At 41.0% G+C, this 21,613-nt stretch overlaps 1 protein-coding gene across 4 annotated transcripts in view; it reads right to left on the bottom strand.

The window, feature by feature from the left end:
* LOC141747155 (BEN domain-containing protein 5) overlaps window positions 1-21,613 on the bottom strand; it is a 969,363-nt gene that overhangs the window by 452,219 nt on the left and 495,531 nt on the right. For 3 of the 4 annotated variants that reach the window (XM_074596965.1, XM_074596963.1, XM_074596970.1), the window contains exon 6: window positions 5,810-5,849. In XM_074596965.1, coding sequence (XP_074453066.1) covers window positions 5,810-5,849 — 40 coding nt within the window. The remainder of the gene's footprint in view (window positions 1-5,809; window positions 5,850-21,613) is intronic. The other variant, XM_074596964.1, reaches the window with a different exon arrangement.

Consider the following 21,613-nt stretch of genomic DNA (forward strand, 5'->3'; position numbering starts at 1 on the left):
TTGTGAGTGAAGACTGTCTGCTCAGGGAAAAGACGGTGGGAAGAGCAACACCTTTCTGTGAGTACGTAGCATCTCTGCAGTCGTTATTCCAGCAAACGGAGAGGTATAAGTAGGAATTAGGAAGGTACCGATCTGCACGAATAAGTAATTACAAGCAACAATATTACTTCTCCTTATCACAGCAAATGGAAATTCTTACAGCTCTTCAGATACGGTGAACATGAGGAATTGGATACAGTCAAATTTCCTAATTAGCCTCAGGACAGCTGAAACCAACCTCATGGCACGCGCACACACACACAAAAGGCCCACATTTCTCTCTGCTCTCTGTTAGTACTTCATCTTGCTAAATTTTCATCAAGTCTGGAGCAAACTTCATCCTGTAGTTTTAGGGTTCAGCTAAGACTGACAACACTGGAATTTCACCTTGAGCTGAGACTTCAGCACATATATTTCATTTGGACGGTAAGGAAATTCTTGTGCTGTGGGTTCAAACAAACCATTTGGGGCAATGGGGCTGAGCAATGAGGTACTGTCCCTCAATAGACACACACACCCCCACACCCCAAATTATTTTACATTATTGTGGGCAAACGGGTGAATTAACGTCCAGTGGCTTAGTGATACGAGAAATAGTTTCACTCCCATCCATCACGGAGCATTAAAAGACTCAATTATTACTGGAAAGATAAGTAATTTCTTTTCTCCGCCACCTTTCCAAATAAAATAGCACGTGAAGCTTCACTAACAAACAGGAACAGTAATTATGTCGGGCTGTTTAAAAACTCAGACGCTATCCCTTGACACAGACCAAAATCAATGTACTATTAATTAATAAGGACTAGCAAAAATACTACCCGAGTTTTAGCAGCAAACAACTCTCTGTCACATTTTATTACTCTGCATCATTTTTACTAATACCTGTCTTATAGCTTCATGACTTTGAGTTCATATTATTTTCATGCTTCAATTAGAAAGAAGTAGATAGCCAGACTATCCAGGAAGGTAATGGAAAAGTCTTGTAGGGGGGCTTAGTGGTGGAATTTATAGTTAAAGGAAACTTTCAAATATACTATAAAACTTCTCCTTCCTTTACGTAGTTTTACTTAAGGTCTCGTACGCGGTAATATGTAGAAATGCAAAACTTAATCAGCTAAAAAATATAGCAAATCCCACATATCACTTTATGCAATGCCAGGAGGGTAGAAATATATTTTCCTAACCAGAGGAAATTAAATAGGCAACAGTCTTATATCTATAATTTAAAGCAGTAAAATATGTATGGCAGAAACTAAAGCCACCTGAAAAGAATTCAGCGTAGCAGTGTATCACAAATTAATGAAATGGAGACATTTTTAGAGCATGCTGCACTGATGATATTAAAGGGGGGAGAATATTTCACCACATAGATCAGTCTGACAAATACTTTTAAAATCAAGCTTTTTTCTCTGTTTAAAAGTGCAAGAGCTTGAATATTAGGGGGAGGCACACACAAAGTCATTAACATTTCTAATCAAATCTCAGTGCCACGCCACAGAGATTAGGATTATTTTACTCCATCCCTGCATGTAAACCCCTAATGTGGTCAGAGGAAAAGCCGAGTAAATCAAAAGGCAGGAATTATGGAGTCGGCTCTTACTTTATTTCACCTAAAACAGAGCCGAAAGAAACTTCAAATACTTTATATTCCATGCTGTAGCCAAGCTGGGCACTATGGAATATTCAACTACCCCAGGTTTTTTAAATGCAATCAATTTACTGCTGCCAACTGTAGTAGGTTTATATACATCTGGGAAACATGCACCTACGGTGCTGATGAATTTCTCCTGACATTGCACTGATTTCAAGAGAATGTTATTTTAAATTGGCAGTAGAGAGACTGGTAGAGAAGGATAAAGCCCTGAGGACGGCTGAATCAAAGAGAATTTCAAAAGAATTTTCCTGATGGTTCTTGGATAATATCACATGTTAGCTATTTTCAAAGCCAATAGTTTCCAACACACTTCCATTTATGGTATCAATAATTAAAAAATACTTCAGTGGGAGATGAGCTTACCTTACTGAGAAGAGAAATTGGAAAGCTGTATTATTATCGTAAACACAGGAGATGCAAAGAGCTTTGTCTCCATGGAAAAGCTATGGAAACAGGGATATCTTATTTGCAACTATTGAGTGGTTACCACAAAATGCAATGCGACTGTGTGTGTGTGTGTGTGTGTGTGTGTGTTCAAAGTGTTGCTAGAACACGATCGTGTAGAAATTAAGGGCAGATCCTCAGCTCCTTTGCACAGCAAGGCCAAATTAAACCACCCGAAGACTGGGTCCTAAAACCCAAACTCAACTACAAGAAATGTTAAGGAAATGTTTTGGATCAAATTCAGAGGTAAAACTAAGTTTAAAGAAAATTTAAATTACCAAAAACTTAAACCTCATTATGTCCCGCTCCCTGCCAGCACGGCCCTGCCAGCTACTAATGAATTTTTAACATCTTTCCCCCACCCCACTGCGCACATCAGCTCCGACTCCGGCACCCTGAACCGTACCGCGCGTTACAGTCTAATTGTAACTCACATGTCAAGGGGCAAGAAGAAAGGAGTGTGGCGAGAGCATTGATAAATTTAACTTAACATTCCTCCAGCTACTCAGCAGTAAGGCAGAGCAGCGAACTCCCCTCCGCATTTTACATGGGTGTCAGCGACTTCAAAGGAATATATTTGAGCATGAGGGAGTCTGGCTCGCTCCCAGCTTATGCATCATTCGTGGCTGGCTGTTTCTGGAGACCCACAGCAAAGCGAAGACTTCCTCCAGTTTGGGGCACACCGTGGAGCTTTCCGTAGCTGTTTTCTTAGGGGCGCCAGAACAGGTCAGCTCTCTACGTTGCATACAAAACGCGTAGCTGGAGCTGCAGCTCTCAGCCCTTGCATTTCTTCCTTCTTTTTCTACTTTTCTTTTTCCAGAGTGCCTTCAGCCCAGGTGACAGATTAATGATCTATATCTGTGCCATTTAACACACAAATGTGCTTTTAAGTCGAGCACCTGTTCAGCCAAGTTTCGCAGAGCCCCACGCGCGCTGCTTGGTGTTTGGAAGCCACCTGGAGTAAGGCAAAAGGCAGCGGCGCGGCGCCTCGCAGGTGGGTAATAAGGCTTCTGTGATCCCACAAACTCTCTTTTGGATGTTTTGGCACTTGTGCCTCAGCACCCCTTAACTGACATTAATGGCATTATTTCCCCTTGCAATTAATCTCATTAATTGGCTGATGAATTTTTGGAATTTTTTGCAGTGGCACATGGAGAATAGCTGTCGTAATACCTGCAAGGGTTCACCAAGAGGTTCTTGACTAAACGTACAAAAACTGCTTCAGGAATTTCCCACACACACAAAAGAAAGATGATATTCGTCATGACAGAAGTGCAAATCGCAGAGGTCACCTTTGGTTTCTGAAGTCCTTTGTCTATTCCTACAATTAAGCAATCAGGCTTTGGCGGCTGATACAGCTCGTGAGACACGGAGGACTTTCATACTATAAATAAGGCTGAGTGACCTCCACCACAAACTAAGGCTGCCTGCCTGCGGCAAGGTGGAGAACAGGAACAAGTCCCAAAGGATTAACAGCTGCAAATGAATAGCCCACTCCCTCATCTGAATCAGTAAATTAAGGGATGACAGTGATTACGGCTGATCTCAGCCATCATAAACGATATCACGACTTTGTAAAAGCAGACCGTTGATGTCGGATCTTAGAGCTAGGACTCAAAGAATGAAATATTTAAAAGTCGCGGTCTCCCACAGATGAAAGCCTCAAGACTATGATTTATTTTATTTTATTTTTGTACTTGTAGGGCCCAAACTAGACCCTTTAATCCACAGGTTGACATTTCCCAATCCTACTAGGAATTAAGTGCCTAACTCTTTCAGCCGCTCTGAAAAATCTCAGCTTTAGGCTCTTAGGTAAGTTTAGCCTGATCCAGCATCAGGCTTCTTTTGAAAAAGCCTTTACTGAAAGCAAAACTGTAGGCACTCAAATACATAATCATGGCACAAATATTAATTTTTTTTTCCTGTGAGGCAATTATTGTAGATTTCTGGCTAAATATCAAAGGGTAAAACTTGTATTTCAGAAAAAAATGCATGTTATGCAAAGCTTTTTTCCGCCCTTTTAGTGCAGTTTGTCTACCTACGCGGTTATTGAAAGCTGGTTTAGTATTTAGCTATTTTGATCCTTCCAACTAATTGCTGTGTTGATTTAGTAGATTGCTCTATTAAACGGAGAGATCTGAAGCGATAGCTGCTTACTGTGATCACATCTATGCACAAACTCAACCTAGTCAACACTTTCCTTGTTCCAGTGAATACTGTATCCGAAATTATGAGGAAAGTACATACATTTGTTTTACAGATCTTACAGAAAAGTCTCATATTAAGTTATTTTGGTCCCCAACCCTCTTTTTCTCTTATCAACAACAACAACAAAAAAGTCTGCGGACTTTGGTGCCCTTATCCAAGATCTGAGTATTTATTATGATTAAGACCTTCAGAGAACTTTTTCCTCTAGAAATAAGGAATGCTGAAGATAGGAAAAATGAAAAATGTGCCATGTTTGTCCTTGAAGTTACAGGCAGAATAGTGACAATGGCTGTATCACACTGTATTGTTGCTTTTATCAGCAAGTGCCCTGAGCATACATTAACATAATTGCAAACTGTATGAAAAGTGAACATGCAAAAATGCGATGCAATTGCCAATAGCCTCAAACATCTGTCCCAACAAAGTGTTCCTCCTCCTTATTTTAATTCTTATTATTTTAACAAGGTTAGTGAAGGAGAAACCATGTCACAGATGATATCTGCATTTAGAGTGTCAGAACAATTATTGATGCAAAATTGTTATCCAAGCAAATGTGTGTCACATTTTATTCACTTCCCGTAACACCTGTTCGTTTTGCTAACATATTATTCCCAGTTAAAGCCAGAACTCATTAGTCCCGGTTAAAGCCAAACTGAAAGCTTAATATGTACATACATTCGAAAAACTGAAAAAGTTAACCAAAAGGTAGCACCATTCAAGCATGGTGTACATCTGAAGCTGGTGGGCAGCAAACTTCTCTAGCAGCTAATGGAAAGAAATTGAGCCAGGAAAATAGCAATAAATTAAAAGCCACCCAGCCTTAAGAGCTGAGATTAAAACAGAAGCACTACTCAAACCACCTGCATTTCAATCACGGTGCTGAGACCTTCAAAACTCACTATGCCAGAGTCCAACACTTCCCCTGTATAACACGTTTTGGTTTATCTCCTCAATAAGCAAATGACAAAAGCCATTACGCAGCAGATCTTTTAGAGCATTTTAATTTTACCTAAATATTTTCTGAGCCACTTCGGGGTTCTCCACACCTAAGCCTGGGCCTCCTGTCTCCCACCACGCGCACGGAGGCCCACCGTCTCCTTACTCCCCGAACTGCTCCCGTTTGCCACCAAGAAAAGTCACACTTGCATTTCTGTGATACTGGAACACACATTGTGAATTCGAGGGCATCTGCCCTGCAGACATACCGCTAACTGTAACCCCGGGAGGCTTAAAGAAATATCAGCACTCAAATTCATAGAGTAAAGGTCTGAAGAGGCAGCTCTGTGAACGGATAACTGCCCGGGGCTTTGCCAAGCACAATATAGCTGTCACTTGTTATTACGTGAAAGATTTTCTGGGGAACAGTGTTTTTCATTTTGCATGTCAGAGACGGGGGAAAAAACACATTTAGACAACCATCTCTTTAAGGAAAAAGAAGAGAGCCGTGCGGCAGAGCTCACTTACCGGGGCTGGTTATCGTCAGGAGGTCAAGCTGCCGTTTCTGCTGAAAAACAAATTATGAAAGGAATTGTTAAAAGGGGACTAATTTTAGTGGGTCAGCTTAGACCTGCAAAGTAAGTGTTCTGACATTTATAGCAGAATTAATTACAAGTTACATGGCTCACAGTAACTCTTTTGGATGGGATCCACGTGTACTTTACGAGGAAGAAAAAAACCCCTTGCTCAGTCCTTTTAGTGTGTTTTTATTTGCACTTATAAAGTGTTACTATTTCTTTTTTGGAACATATACTTGAAATGGATAGCTAGAAGCACAGATGGACCGATATATTTATAAAAGTGATTTCTGATTCCACAGGGAAGAAGACGAGGAACCAAGACAAGAAACTCTAAGTTCTTTATTCATATCAATCACTGACTCATAGCCTGAATGTGATCAAACACAATTATATCGCCTTGGGGTGAACCTTTCAAAGACATGTAAGAGCATCTAGACAAACTCAAGACTGATAAAAGGAAAGCTTCTTTTCATGCTGAGCGCAGTCAGCCCGTGGATCTCATTGCCACCAGATATCCCTCAGCCCAGAAGCTTGCCAGATTTGATCATCACTGGATATTTGTACGGAGAGCAAAATACAGGCAGTTATTATGGCAAATAATCAAGTTTAAACAGAAGAGTGGTTTCTGGAAGGGCTGCAAACCTCCACAGGGCAAACCAACCCGTACTACGAGAAGGTTAGGAAATTTTTTTTGCCTGGAACAAGCTATCCCAGCCATGCCTTGGTGACGGTGGAGTGTGTCTGAAGTTCCCTTTCACCTGTAACATGTAGCCAAGGCTGTTGCCTGCTCCATGTTCACAGCCTTAGGTGACCTCCCCACCATTGCCTCTCTGTGGCCTGCCACTAAAATCCATGTGCTCCTGGACCATTGTCATCCTTTCGCACCTCTGTGGGCTGAGACCTTTCCATCACCAGCAGGGCTTTCCCCATCTCGCAGACAGACTGTCACCGCCTCTTCTTCGTAGCACTTTATAACTTACTGTCCTCTCCCTAACTTTGCCCAACATTAGTGTGTCTAGCTGGCATTGAAGATTATACTGTCCAGTTTAATTTCCCTTTCCTAATTTGCTCAATAATGTCTGTGTTACTTTCATTTATTGTCAGCCCTATTGATCTTTTTCTAATCTAATTCTCACCACTGCATTCACTGTATTCCCTGGGTGACAGCCGAAAGTCCTTGAGGAGGAAACATTGACTTGGTATTCCCTACCGTGAACGCTCTTCCTTGGAAATTATGACTGACGAAACTCCTTTCCAAACCCATCGTTTCTCTATAACTAAAGCTTCACTGGCTAAAGTGTATGGACACAGTTGATCATCAACTGAACGTACTTGAGCTATCTGCCCAACAGTGACTGTGGCCTGCCGGGAAGATGAGCAGGGTATCAGGCTGAAAAAAGACATTTCCTGAAACCTTCCTGGCCTTAAGTACCTTAACTCTTGTACAACGCAATTCATATTTGTGAGAAAATAATTCATTCCGGTCTGCTTTCACAGGCACTCCTTGTTCTCTTAACTCCGACAAGTCATCCTAAGTATGACCTTAGCGGTGTGCTTGATCACATTTGCTTTATTCTCAAACACTGAGGCCAGCCCATGCCAAGCCTTTTTCCGGGTGTGCCAGGGTAACTGTAAAAGGGAGCAGAAGACCCTGCTGCTGCCCTGTGTCGCCTTGGCAAGAGCCATTCAGAAATGCTGTAGCTTCTCTGCTGGGGTCTGCTCACCCCACACTCCTTTCCCAGGGAGAAATAAAGCCAAGTAAGCAATAGCGTAAGCAAGGGACCCACCTTCCCAGTGGAAGCCGTAAGACGAAACATCTCCTAATGAGCTAAATTTTATATAGATCCTGTGCCTTAATCCTCATTCATATATACAAAGCTAGGAAATGCCAGAGCTTAGCACCCACTGGGCCAAAAGCTTTGCTTACATTTCTCAGCACAACTGGAACTCCAAATGCTGTATATCTAATGAGCAGCTAGAGCAGAAAATACATATCCAAAGCCCATACACTGTGAAAGCTCCTCTACTGGGAAAAAAAGGTGGAATATAAATATCCTGTGTGAAAGAAGGTTGCAAAATGTAGAGGCTTGGAATAGAGAAAAAGGCATGCAGCCCAACTGGCCTCCAGTCCTGACTTGAGCCTGTTAACTAGGGTAAAAATAAAACATTAAATAGAAAACAAAATAGCTTAACCTGATATTGCAGGAAAACAAAAGCATATAGAATAGGCTAAACAAAATGGGAAATAAAATGAAATTCTTACAAGTCAAATGTTCAGTTTGTAACTTGTTTCCGGTTTGGCCATCGCCTTCAATCTGGCCTTGGAAAAAAAAACAAATTAACTCCAGATCCAGGAAATCTTTGTGTACGTGTTAAACTTAAGCACAAGTTATTTCTCTGACTTCAAGTGGAGCAGCACTGATCTTTCGCATCTAACACCTAAGTGCTGCAAGGGATTTGAAATGCCACCGGGTTCTTGGCACCGGCTCCACCCAAACGCTCCGGGCTGGAGCACGGTGTGGCTGCCTGACTGGTGCACCGAGAGAGAAAAAATGTCTCTGCTCTGACCTTCAGCAGACCTTGAAGAGATTTCTCTAATTTAGCCTGGCAAGGAAAGTTCGTGGAGACTCACCCAAGCCCTGGAGAGGAGGAAACAGCAAAGTGCATTCCAGAATCCTACATTTAAACATGCAAAACTGCAGTAATTATGGATCCGATCGCTTTCCAGAAATTCCAGCCTGCTCTCAGTCTCGGGGGCTAGCTCTCTGCCTTTTCCAGGGCTCAGCTGGATGCAAGCAGTCTAGTAACTAGATAGATTTTTTTTAAAACACATACAGCCACACTTATGAGTAGCTAAAAAAGCAGCAGAATTTGAATTTAAAGAGAGAGACATTACAAGTGTCACAAAGATTAATAAAATAATTGCATCAGAAGTATCATGGCTGTGGGGCTTTATATATTCGCTTCTCCCTTCAGTGCTGAAAGATGCAAATTGCAGCTGTTGCGCCCCTCCAGCATGATCACCCTCTCCCTGTTTTGACAGATTTCTTGAAAGACTCATCTCACAAGATGTCTGGCTTTTTTTTTGTTCTGCTTCTAGTAATTTTCCACTTCTCAAACACCTGCCCTTGCAGAGATGCTTGGGACTATCCCAATCTTCAGGCAGCCTACTGTCCCCAAGAATCACTTACAACCTCAGCACCGAAATGTACCGACCCTCGTCCCCGGTCCAGGGAAAGGTGACAGTTTCCCGTATCGCTGAGGCTAGATTTCACCTACGTTGACAAAAAGGCATTCCATGAGAAACGCTAAAATGATTTCCATGGCATCAGCCGTAATTTGTAAGAGGCAAACGGAAAGATTCCCTGTATCACCACAGTATCTCTATTGCTATAATCCCGGCCTTCCCTTAAGGGGCAGCATCCTCATTTTCACTTTGCTGGCTCTTTGAAAGCCCAAAGGCAGGAAGGGGCCATTGGTGATTCATACCGGCTTCCCACCTCCTGCAGTTCTCTGTCGTCGGCGTTACCCGGAGGCGCAGTCCCGACACTGCATCAGGGCTCTGCAGCAAACCTGCAGCAGATCGTGTTCGCTGCCACAAAATTAACACAATCTTTAATTAATGCAATAAGCACTGATGAGTAATAAATCATATTAAAATACAAGGAAGGCAAATTTTTAATAAATTAAGCATTGATTCACTCAATAAATATTAATCTACTAAGCATCAAGAATTCATTACGTTTTAGAAAACCAGTTGAAAAACCTCGCTGGTGAGCTGGTCTGAAGCGTGCAGAATGGTCCCTGTTCACCCATAATATACACTTATTTTTAACTAATTCCTTAATTTATCAAGTTAAACAACTTGCCTGAAAGTGAGTCTGGATTATTATTCCATTGCCGTATGCTATTTTCTCAACATAGATTCTAATTCACCCCTCGGATCGTTTCCTAAATTTTTCTTAGTAACTCCCTTTCTGAGTACCTCCTTTCTCTTCCTTGATGTTGGTGGTCTTTAAAATATTTGCTGACTGGTGTCATTTAATTTTCACCTCAATTAACTCAGTGAGAGTTGCAAAACTGGAAAAAAAATTGTGGGCTCTGTGTGTGTGTGTGTAAATTAACTCATTCATTTAAGTTTAGCTTATCTACGAGATGTTCTTTCACACTTTGCTCTCTGCAGAGTTCCTCCAACCTTTTATATAGATGTGGGATGTGCTGCACTTGCTTTGACTCTTATCTACAGATTAGCAAAAGAGAAGGAAAAAAAGCCAGATGCAAAGATGCCCCACGAGACTGATACGGAGCTGTTTCTGTAGCAACCGATGATTTTCTTCTCATGTAAGAATGAGCCTAGTCATATCTAATTCTGAATGTATCTGGGCCTCACTTGCCAGCCAAAGCTGTGTCAACTATAAAGTCGATATAGTCAGAAAGAGTGATTAAAAAAAAGCAATTATAAAGTCATCTTCCTACTCCTACACTCTTCCTCCAGCCAGGATCCGAAAAACATCCTTACCCCTGCCTTCTGTCCCAGCACACCATCTCCAAGGCCCCAATATCCAGCAGAGCTGGTAAGCAGAGATGGAGGTGGCAGCCAGCCACCCCGGGACAACACACACGAGGCTGCTGTGCTGGAAGCTCCCTCAGCAGTCCCGTGCCCACACGTCCCAGGAGACGACGGTGCTCTGGCAGGGGTTTCTCTAGACCGCAAGGGCAGCCGTACCTGCCTTGCTCTGAGTCTCCGTATAAAACTCCTAAGCGCAGAACTGAGATCAGTTTCAGCTTTAGGAAGCTCGTGTTGGGTTCGTGCCATTTCACTGCCTTCGCTCTGCAGGGAGTATTTTCTGCAGCTCTGAACCCAAAGGCAGGCTGCCCATCTCACTAACATCTCCTGCCATAGTCCACCCACACGAAGCCGGAATTGACTCTCTGGGACCACAGGAGGACTTTGTCTTCCTAAATGTGTTTTACCCAGCCTGGTCTCTTCTATCGATCTTTTCCATCTAATTTTAATGTGGTTTGAACAGGTGTTTCTCCTTACCACCTTCAATCTACTATGCAATTCAGAGGGTTTAAAACTGAAATCAAGTGTATGATTTTATTATTTTTTTTTCTGGAAGCTTTGCCATAAGTTGTTACTAATTGTGCCTCTTCCTTTTAACTTCTAAATTAGCACTTCTCTTCTATAAACTGACTGCGTTGACATAAGAGTAATTGAAACCAGTGCATCATCTCACAAAATAAAGCTGAGTATGTATTGAAGGGTTTGCAGACGTGAATTTCACATTTTTATAGCCTTTATTATTGCCACACTCGGTATTGTCGATGCTTTTGAAAGGTAACGTCTAACATTATATCACGAAAGAACCCAAAAGTTCAGAAAAAGAGATCCCAAAGGCGCTGCTTGGCATGGTGCGGATGGCACAACGCAGCTGCCCAGAAGCCCCACCATAAGCCCCCTTGGGTTTGCACTGGGGACATTTACAGCAGAGGGGAGAAGATGCAGAGAGGGAGAGGGAGGGGTTTAAGTCTGTGTCCCATCCTTTCGCCGTGCTACCTGACAAGCCGTGCACCTCGGTGCGTTCTGCTCCTACGCAAAAGCCCTTCTGTGAGGAAGTGTAACCTTTTTGTTGTTTGCCGCTGGACAGTTTAAGAAATATTCAGGGCTAATCAACATCCGGAAAAACTTTCTAATGAAGGCTTAGATAAAGGAAGGTGTTAGAAAAAAGTAAATATAACTCAGTGAGCATTTCACACCTGTCTAGTTTCTCAAATGCAAGTTTCACCACTTGTACCCTCTTTCCCTTCAGAGTGCAAGACTTATCTCCAAAGAGAAACTCACAATTTAAGTAACGACCCCAATAGGCTACAAATCCAAATCCTGTATAAATGGATAATTTGATGATTTAAAGCTTTTTTTTTTTTTTTTTTTTTAAATCACATTATGCCAAGCAATAATCTGTTCTTTCCATCCTGAAATCACAGGCTTTTGCTCATATAATGAAGCAAGGTCTCCCATTTTGTACTTCCTTTATGATTAGCTGCTAAAGTTTCCTGGTATAATGATGGAACGAACCAGTCAGCTTGTTGACACTTGACTGGGGTTTTAGTAAATTGCATCTGCTGTAGCCTACTCTGTGGAATCAATTATTGATAATATAGGTGTGGGAGAACATTTATAAAGTGGTCGGGGACACGTTATCGCTCACACTAAGAGCTATGATGAGCATTTCAAACCATTTTAACAGTGACCTCTACAGGTATTTGATCGTTGCAATATTTGGTAACTTGATTCTGGTTTAGAATCAAAATGAAGGCCAACCCATGAAAAGCAGTGCCAAACCATTAAGCTACTTTACTCATCCTTCCAGTTAACATACTCTTCTACTTAATCTCACACTTGCATATTTCTTTCCCAAAACCTAAGTGCCAGGGCTACATGGCACACTTATTTTTCAGAAACACTGCCAAACAGGTAGCTAAAACCTGTCCTTCTCCCTGGTTTGACTATTTATCTCAAGAACACAACGATCATGCATGATGCATTACTTATGAACAAGCTCCTCCCTCATTCTTACAGTCCTATTGTGCGCAAAAGCTATTTAGAAAAAAACATTAAGACAATGAAGGTTATGGAAAGATTGAAAAGCCACGCGAGGTATCTTTGGGCACACGTACTAACGCTCTGTGGTACCTGTGGCAGTAGCAGCAGGTCACAGCCCCGAAGCCTTGGTGAGCAGGTTACTGCCAAAAGCAGTACATCAGTGCCCAAAACTGCAGCCATGGGAGGCTGAGCAACCCCAGCAGCTGCGCGGCGGAGGCCATTTCAAATGTGCACGCTCCGTTTTATTTGTCACGCAAATTCACAGTCTGCTCCACATATTCTTGAGTGACATCTACTGGTGCTTTATCTATAGGTCGCCTTAATTACGTATAGAGCGACCATAAAGATAGTATCTAGATTCTTACTGAACCACTAGGAACCAAAAAAAAGCCCATCAGCTCACTAGAAATATTTACAGTCACAACAAAAAGTCGTTAAGACTACCTTATCTCTGGATGGAAGGAGAGGAGGAACAAACTGCTTTGCAATGAACTGATTCTTAACTTTGCCAATGAGAGTTACGATGACAGAAAGCCCCTTAAATTTTCTGCCCTGCATCTGTAAAATAACAAGCATCTTTACGTGCCCTCAGTGAAACAACACAAAGGCAGATTCGTAGCGACTTCATGGTTTGATGATGTATACTATGCAGATACAGTTCCATCTTCTCAGATATGCACGGAAAGGGACATCCTTGATTAGTTACAAGCACAATCTCTTTTTAACCCAAGTCAAAATATGGCAAGCAAATCCAATCGCTTTATTGAACTGGCAAACTCGACTCAGAGCTCCCAATTTCGTAGGCTTCTGTCCTCCTTGTTAATTCAAGCCTGAAATGCTGAGACGAACGCACAGATAGCCGGTGCTCTACTCACTCTGCAGCCTGCGTGGGGGATATGGAGTACATAAACAAACACTGATACTTCTGTCCCAGTAAAGACTGGGGAAAAAGAATGGATGATATAGGCAATATCACGTCTGTGCTTTGTTCTGCACCTCCCCAAAAGCTTTGGGCCTGCAAGAAATGAAAGAAGAGTATAAGGCCCATTTCTCCATGGTCAGACTCCACATCCAGGTTGGAATCAAGCCTCTTTGTACTTCCCCTAAGAAAAAGGTGGCTGGAGTCGCGCGCATATTTTAAATGAAGCACATGTACTTATACCACAAGGGTTTGTGATCTACTCATTCCACAATTGAACTCAGCGTTTTAAAGGGTTTGTTTTGGTGACAAACCACCATGCAGGTTTTTCATAGTTTGGCGTATTATTATGTAAATTGCAGAGCTGTGGTTATAATCCTGTGCTTGTGACATCAATTACTTAATGCCTATAGAGATTACTGTAATGCCACAAACAGCGGATTTATGTCTTAAAGTACATAGTGAGCAGCAGGAGCTAATAAACTCTACTCTTCAAATTTTATTTATTTTGAAAAAAAAAAGAGTCAACAAGGGCAGGAAAAACTATACAGACCACACGCAGTGCCATTAACAACCAAAATCTATACATGCTGCAGATCGCTTTAGGCACTGCACAGCCATTCCTTAGTTGTGAATTCCTGTCTTACGTTAAGTCTTATGAAGGAAAGGAATGGCATTAGTGAAAGCAATTATGAACTTTGAGAGTCCACCATTTGTTGGGGGGGGAAGCAACAGTGTTCAATGAATGTTTAATTAGAAACAAAGCATATCTATCTATACCAGTAATGGGATATTGACTAACTAGCCATTGTTTATGGGCTGTTTTAGATAACAGACAAGACAGATTAACCCCCAACATATGCAATTTTAAAACTAAACATGCAGTTGTAGTGATCTCACAGTAAGGGAAGCACAAATCCAGAGGTTTACATCCCTGCTCTACCCCATCTGGACCTTGAGATTGAACTTGAGCTGCTCACATCCAGCTACAAGTGCTCTGACCAGCAGATCATTTCTCCCAAACCTTATTTTGCTGTGTATAACTAACTAAATATTTGTTGCAACTGGGACTTAAGTTCCAACGTCTGCATCCGACCTCAGTAGTTTAGCTAACAGCTAGTAGCAGTTGTCCTGCTCTCTTCACGTCAATTAATTTAACAAACTCATCATGCCAGAACAGCCAGCAGACTGGTGGCAAGAAGGCTGGCTTGGGTTCAAAGAAAATACTGTTTTGAAAAAAAATGGAATTCTGTGAAAAGAGAAAAACAACCCACCTAGAACTCTGAGGGAGTTACTGGGAAGTAACTGAAACACCAGAAATTTTCACTAGAAGAGTCCTTTGTAAGAAGTTAAATACCTTCTTGTTTGGGAAGCAGCATGTGTTTGCACTTGGTTTGGCTGCTGCTCTGTATTAGAATTCTGCTCAGGGCAGCACTTAACTGGAAAACAAAGCTCTGAATTACAGCACTGACACGATCCACTTCCTAATACACCTGAGCCCAGTCAAAAGAAACACATCTTTGATAAACTTTTAAGAAACAGGACTCCTGTGGTTTCACACCATAAGGAGAGCAATACAAATGGAGGGAAGGCAGACATATAAAAGATGCAACACAAGAATAAATTCCTTCTGAATATAATTTTTTCCAAAAATCATTGCGTTTTCATGCATAAAACTTATGAATTATGTGTTAAAGAAGTCCCTGTGATTCAGCAACAGAGTGAAAATAAACATGAGAGAACACAACTTCTTTAGCTGCCACTTTCTCTGACTCCCTTGAGCCTAAATCCCTGCCCCCACAAGAGCTCCCTGCCTTTACTTCTGATTTTGTGGAAATTGTCTGGTTGTGTTTATCTTAGGTGTTATTTTCTCTTAAGGTGTTGGAGTTTGCCTGAGATGCAGATGAGCCGTGTGAGAACACAGCACAGCGATTTCCAGATCATAGTTCCAGTGGTTGAAGGTATTTTGCAAACATTCAAAATATACTCCCTTTCCACTCAAAAGATGCCAATATTTAAAGGTAATTGAGCGACTTGTATACAACAGTAATGCATGCCTTTTTACGTAGAAGGCGGCCTCTGTAATAGCTTGTATTTCTGGTATCTCACATTTAAACATCTCAGAAACTTAAACATTCAACAGAAGGTATTTCAGCTCTGCAAGCAAACCACGCTTTTTGCCTGTAAGCCCCAGCAGCTGAGCTTTCTGCATAACGCAAAACAGAGTAAATGTTGGGAGGACTTCATGACTGCAAATTTGTGTGCACGAGATCTACGGGTCCTGTCATCTCCAAAAGCCTTCTGTAGTGATCTCTGTTTGCACCATCACCATTCAGTTTCGAAGCCACCAGCCTCACACCTACAGCTCCACGCAGCCAAGCATTCAAAAGGAAAAGACAGAGCGTATTCCGTTTCGAAAGTTAATTTTGCATTTACCATGACTAGAATCGCATATATGTAGACACATAAATACATTGCATATCGGACATATAAATATTAATGGATGAATACGCAGGTGTGTATATATCAAGGTGTCTATTGACTTCTGCACTGTACAGAGAGGAGTAAATGTTTATAAAACTCTATACACACGCCACGCTTACAGACAAAGAATCGATATAAGCTATGTATTGTAGATAGAGAAGAAAAACCTAGGAAATACTCGAAATTATCACATCTATTCAAGGCCAAGCTAGCATTTTGCCATCAATAGAAACATGGCAGCACACACATTTCCTAGTTAAAGCAGGATCTCTTTAAGGAGCCAAAGAAAATCACTGTGAGGGGAGTCAATGACACTGATTTCCAATGCACCAGGCCAGATGATTTCATTTTTAATCTTCAGCTCTAAATTCGCTATCCCTCCACTCCCATCACACTCACTTTTCCTCTCTCTTTCCCCATTTCCTCGTTGCCTCCATCCAGCGTAAATGCTATAGCCAAGTTTCATCTGCATTTTCAAACTGCTAATATTATGAGAATGTAAACCAATAAGATAGGAAACTTCTGATCCCGAAGACTTGCACAACAGCTGGACAAAATCAGTATTTTTTCTTTTGCAGCAAGGGGGCAATTAACTCCACCCCTCCAAGTTCTGCTCTGGCTGTAAAGGCACCGTTACAGCCAAAGTCTTTTCTGCAATAGGGACAGGCAGGAGGGAAGGGGGAAATAACTGTGTGTTTTCACATTTAATTTAGGAGGATTACTTTATCTGAAAATCTTTTCCCCCAATACTGTGCAAACTTCCTTGTTTACGGTACATAAATCAAAACAACATGATCTAAGTAATCGTGAAAAGTTAAATTAGAATCTAGTATGTATGGACAAATATATAAATTTATATGTTCAACTATTGCGGTCTCATCTAATTTCAAGCTTTTCATCTAATTTCAGTTTGAGTCTGCTTCCTTTCACAATCCATGGCAGTGAGTTAGTTTTCCTATTGCTCAAAAAAATCAATTTTTTTTTTCCAAGCCAGACCACTGCTTGTCATATTCACTTCACAAATGATTCAGAGGATCCCAACCTTCATTCTTCTAAAAACTGCATATTTAATTACAGCCAGCCCGTGAAAGCACTGTCTGGAGAAGTCAAATGACCGCAATGAGCGTGAGCTATCCAGGAGGTAAAAAGAAGAATCTTGTTTTCCAAACAGACCCAACACTTTCTCTTTTGTTTCTGAAGCAATTTTGTTGTAGTTTTCTATGGCACATGCTGAAATCATGACTAAATCCCTGTATCTGAACATCTTGAGCCACAGAACTTGGAACAAGGTCCGCTCTGACCGCAACCCGCATCGGTACTCCCAAAGACTAACAGGGCAGCACTGGGACTCCCTGCAGCCACCTCCAGGGTCACTCTGCCTTTGTACACTATCTAGTGTAGTTCATGGTTAATCTACGGGTTAATAAAAACAATAAAATGGAGGCTGCTGGAACCAAGTTAGCATTTAGCTCCATACATCCAAACTTGAACGTTGTTGTCTCACTTTCAAAATTTAACATTTCAGCCCAAATCCTCTACCCAGGTGCTTTAAAATGTGAAAACCACGCAAGAGGCGTTTTTATTCACAAGAGTTGAAGAGAGCTGCATATGTGTCGTGTTATGTTAAAGGAGAAAATAAAAGTTTTGTTCATCAAAATCACCCAGCTGAGTTACGTTGCCCAAGAGCAGCCTCGAATGGAGATCTGCGTAAGAAAAGGAGGCCATCCAGATATTATTATTTTGTTCCTCAATTCAGTCCATGTCATTTTATTCTAAGTAATAAAACAGGGAATAACAGTTGTCCCGTACACTGAACAGAGATAAAAGGTCTGAAGTCCTCTTTTCATTAGCCTCCTTGCTAACTGTTTCAAATTATCACCCTTTTACAGTCGTTCTATGAGCAATTCACGGGGGACCTGCTATCTGATATATATCTCGTAGTGGTTAAAAAATACAGACCAAACACTTGTGAAAAATCTGTGTGGTGACTGACAAATATAAGTCTTTTTTAAGAAGCCCCCAAAGCACAGGGACTTCATTGGAAGAGAGAAGGGAACTAAATGCCCTCGTAACCAATTTTTATATGAAACTGCTAATTTTGCATCACAAATGTGCCGTTGATTCAGGATTCGGCCCAACCAAAGGCTGAGTTTCCCCAGTTCCTCTTGGCGAGAGAGTCACTGAAGGCAGATCATGTCTCTCAGAATCAGATCTCCAGGAGACAAAAGCTGAGATTTGTGTACGCGTAACAAACATTTAACCGAGAATGTAGTAACTACCTCAAGATACTGCAAAAAAGTTGTACTTCGAGTTACATAGAAAATATATTTATGTGGATAATTTGAAATGTGAATGTTTACCTACGATCTGTGAGTCACTCTGAAACTTCAAGTTTTCAGAAAAATATAGTTCTGTATTTAAACTGTTTCAGTTACCCTTATTTATGCTCTTCATTTAATAGAAGAAATACAAGAGGTTTCCAAACATCCATTAGCCTTAAAAATTAATTACCTAGATGTTAACAACAACATTTACACACTGCATTTGGAAGAGCATTTTGCTTCCCTTAAGAGTACATACTTTTTAGTTAGCAAAAGAGCTGCGGCATGTCAAGAGTAACTCATGAGAAAGTATCAGTCCATCATTTCAAACCAATTTCACAGTTGCAGGAAAGGTGAGTAAAGTTTCCATGGGTGAATATGTGAGGGAAATTTATCCTTGTCCTTACCCTGAACTCTATTGTGTCAGACAGCTATATTTCAGGATTTTTTTTATATTGTGTTTTTTTTTTTTTTTTAAAGACCAACACAAATGTAAATGTTCCAATTTATAGTGGCAAAATTAGGTGTCAGATTCCTTCCTGTTCAAATTTTTCTTTTTGGCCATTGAAGACAGGGAACATTTTTTTTTTTCTTTTTTCTTTTGAAATGTAGCTCCCTCCGCCGCAGTGCTGCGGGTTCGGGCTGCAGAGGAGACACGGGGCCGGCGCGGGAGCACAACCTGCCCTTGCCCTCGCCAGCCCCAGCCTCCGCAGGGGCGGACGGGTGTTAGCAGGCAGCTACTTTATTCCCCACAGACCGCTCCAGAAGAGAGTCTGTCTACTGTGTTAGCCATCAGATACGTACCTGTGCTCATTTACAGCTGGGAGAAAATATGAGAGTTCAAGTCTTTTTTATATCCCCAAATAAATAAACAAAACAGTTCAGATAATACAATAGAATCAGTATTTTCAAATGAGCTGCTTAATGAAGTCTGGATAGATTTCCAGCCCACGCGATCAGAAAGCTAAGTAAAATCATTGGGGATTACTGTTAAAAAACTCCTTGAACAAAGGAAAAAAAAAAAAAAAAGAAGAAAAAAAAGAAAATATGAGCTTAGGGCAGAAAAGGCACTTTGTATACTTGGAGCTGGCAAAGCAAGGGGAAGCAGCGAAGAAAGCGTTAAGAGAACTGAAGATAAACTGGTGCCAATTAGGAAGCTGGCTTTGGAGGAGATTACAGAGAAAATAAGACGAAACTTTTCTTAAAAACAAATAAGCAAACAAACCAGCTCACCTGGCCCTCTGATCAGCAAAGAAATCAGAACTGTCAGCTTTCATCCACCTCGTACAATAAACCTAAACTCAAAAAAATGGTTAAGTTGTGATTCCAGCCACACAAAGCTAATTTTTACTTGCCACAGCTTTTCCCAACTAGGTGTTTTGTACTCTGAGGAACATGAGATTTTCTAGGTTGGGGAGTATTTTAGTATTGCTACTGTGTCAACTTTGAATTATGCACAGATTTTTAAATATGGAACTGTTCCTCTACTTATGATGACAGGCACATTCACATCATATAAAATTGGGAATGGGGAGAACTAAACAAAGCCAGTGAGTTCTGCATTGATCACCTAAAACATCTGCTGTATTGCTTAGGAATTGCAGCACATATGGTATATAGGAGCATCCAATATTTGGAGGCACACTACCTATGCAGAACATCCATAAAATGTCAGAAACACCCATTTTGGCCATTTCAGTCTTAACTCTGAATGTTCCTCTTTTAAATAAAATGCATAAAATTATTTCTGGGTTGATTTTCCCTTTTTTATCACATAGTTTGATTGCAGTCAACTTAGCTCCTGCCCTAAGTCTCCCGTATGTTTCTGTACAGCACTGAGAATACTAATAGCGTTCAAAAAGACAGCAAGAAGATAATGCAAAAGAGAAAGAAAAAGTTATCATCTAAATGTGATCCTTCCTATCTCAGCCAATCTCATCCTTGCACTAATTCTGAATCTCACTGCTATTATCGTACAATAATCACACAGCAATCTTCGCGCACTACGTATTAACAACGAATCATCAATATGCATTTCTAAACTGGATTTCACCCTGATGCAACAATCCTGCTATAAAAAGCTCCTGTCTTGCCAGGAGCTAGCATGTGATGTTTTCACGAACAGGTGACCTAGGAGTGAATTAGGCACCCAAATGCCTAATTTGGCACTTAAAAGGTAAGTGCTAACGTATTTTCGAGACTGTGGTCCTAAGCATCAAAATCTCACTAAAACAGGTCACGCTGGAGCCTCTGAAGCCTCTGAATTTGCACTTAAAAATGGTAACGCAAAATATCTCAAATGATCAAATGAAAAGTATTTTTTAAATCCTACTGCCCAGTTATGGGCTTTGAACTCCCATGAAGTTAAGCTATTTTGTAAGTTTGGCTTTGATTTGGGGGAGATAAGAAAAGCTGGACTGTCATATCCATTCAGACTACATCCCAATGGAAAAGAGAGCTACTGTGCAAAACAGAGGAAATACCAAATAGGGTATTGGAGCCACAGAGTCACAGGGGCCATTCGGTTGAAAAGAAATTCTTCAAAAGGGAACTAGTCTAGGGAACAGTGCAGGTTCAGAAAAGACGGCAGAGATCAGCTAAAATACTTTTAATTTCTGTTGGCCAGAGTTTCCTTTAACCAGTTCAAGCTCAGAAGGAGGTAAGGGTGAACCATGAATCAACACTTACAGAGTCTCTCTGGTAAACTTATTATTTGTTGCAGTCTCCGTTGCAGAGCCCGAGACAAAGGCTTTCTCCCTAAAGATAAACACTAATAAAAGTGCCTGCGTTTTCTCACTCTTTTGATCCTGATCCACTGGTAAAAACCAGTAAAAAGTTGCACAATTCTCAAAGTCTCTCCAGAACGTATTGGATGACTCCCTACAAGCGATTACAAATAAACCTAGCACTTATTTACCCCTTATATCATCAGACAAACTGGAAAGATCCTACTCACCCTCCTTAAATGCTGATTTTTCAGAAGAAAAAAAAAACCAAACAACTCATTCTGAGAGGGCTAAGAGGTGAATCGGGCACCAGTTGTGATAATTCCAGCTCACATAAACAGAAGGCAGCACGGAACCCAAATTACAACACACAAAATCATGTATCATTTAAAAGAAGTTCAGTGCCCAACCAGTATTGTCCAGTTTGACAGGATCATTATTTCTAACACTGGAATGCTAAAATATGGTACTTAATGAAACCACATGCTTAATAACAGCCAGCTGTGTAGCTCTGAAAATGAGAAGCTCATTTGGTTTCTTTGTGACCTGAGGTCGTCGTGAACCCGAAGAGGACAAAACTCACAGCTCACATAATCTGTGCCACAAACTTGTTTTCTTCTAAATCAAAAAGGCCCCAAGTTTTGTAAGAGAAAATAAAAATAAAAATAAAAAATCAGAGCTTTTTCAAGAGGAG

The sequence above is a fragment of the Larus michahellis genome, chromosome 8 (genome assembly GCF_964199755.1).
Source record: "Larus michahellis chromosome 8, bLarMic1.1, whole genome shotgun sequence".
NCBI lineage: Eukaryota > Metazoa > Chordata > Aves > Charadriiformes > Laridae > Larus > Larus michahellis.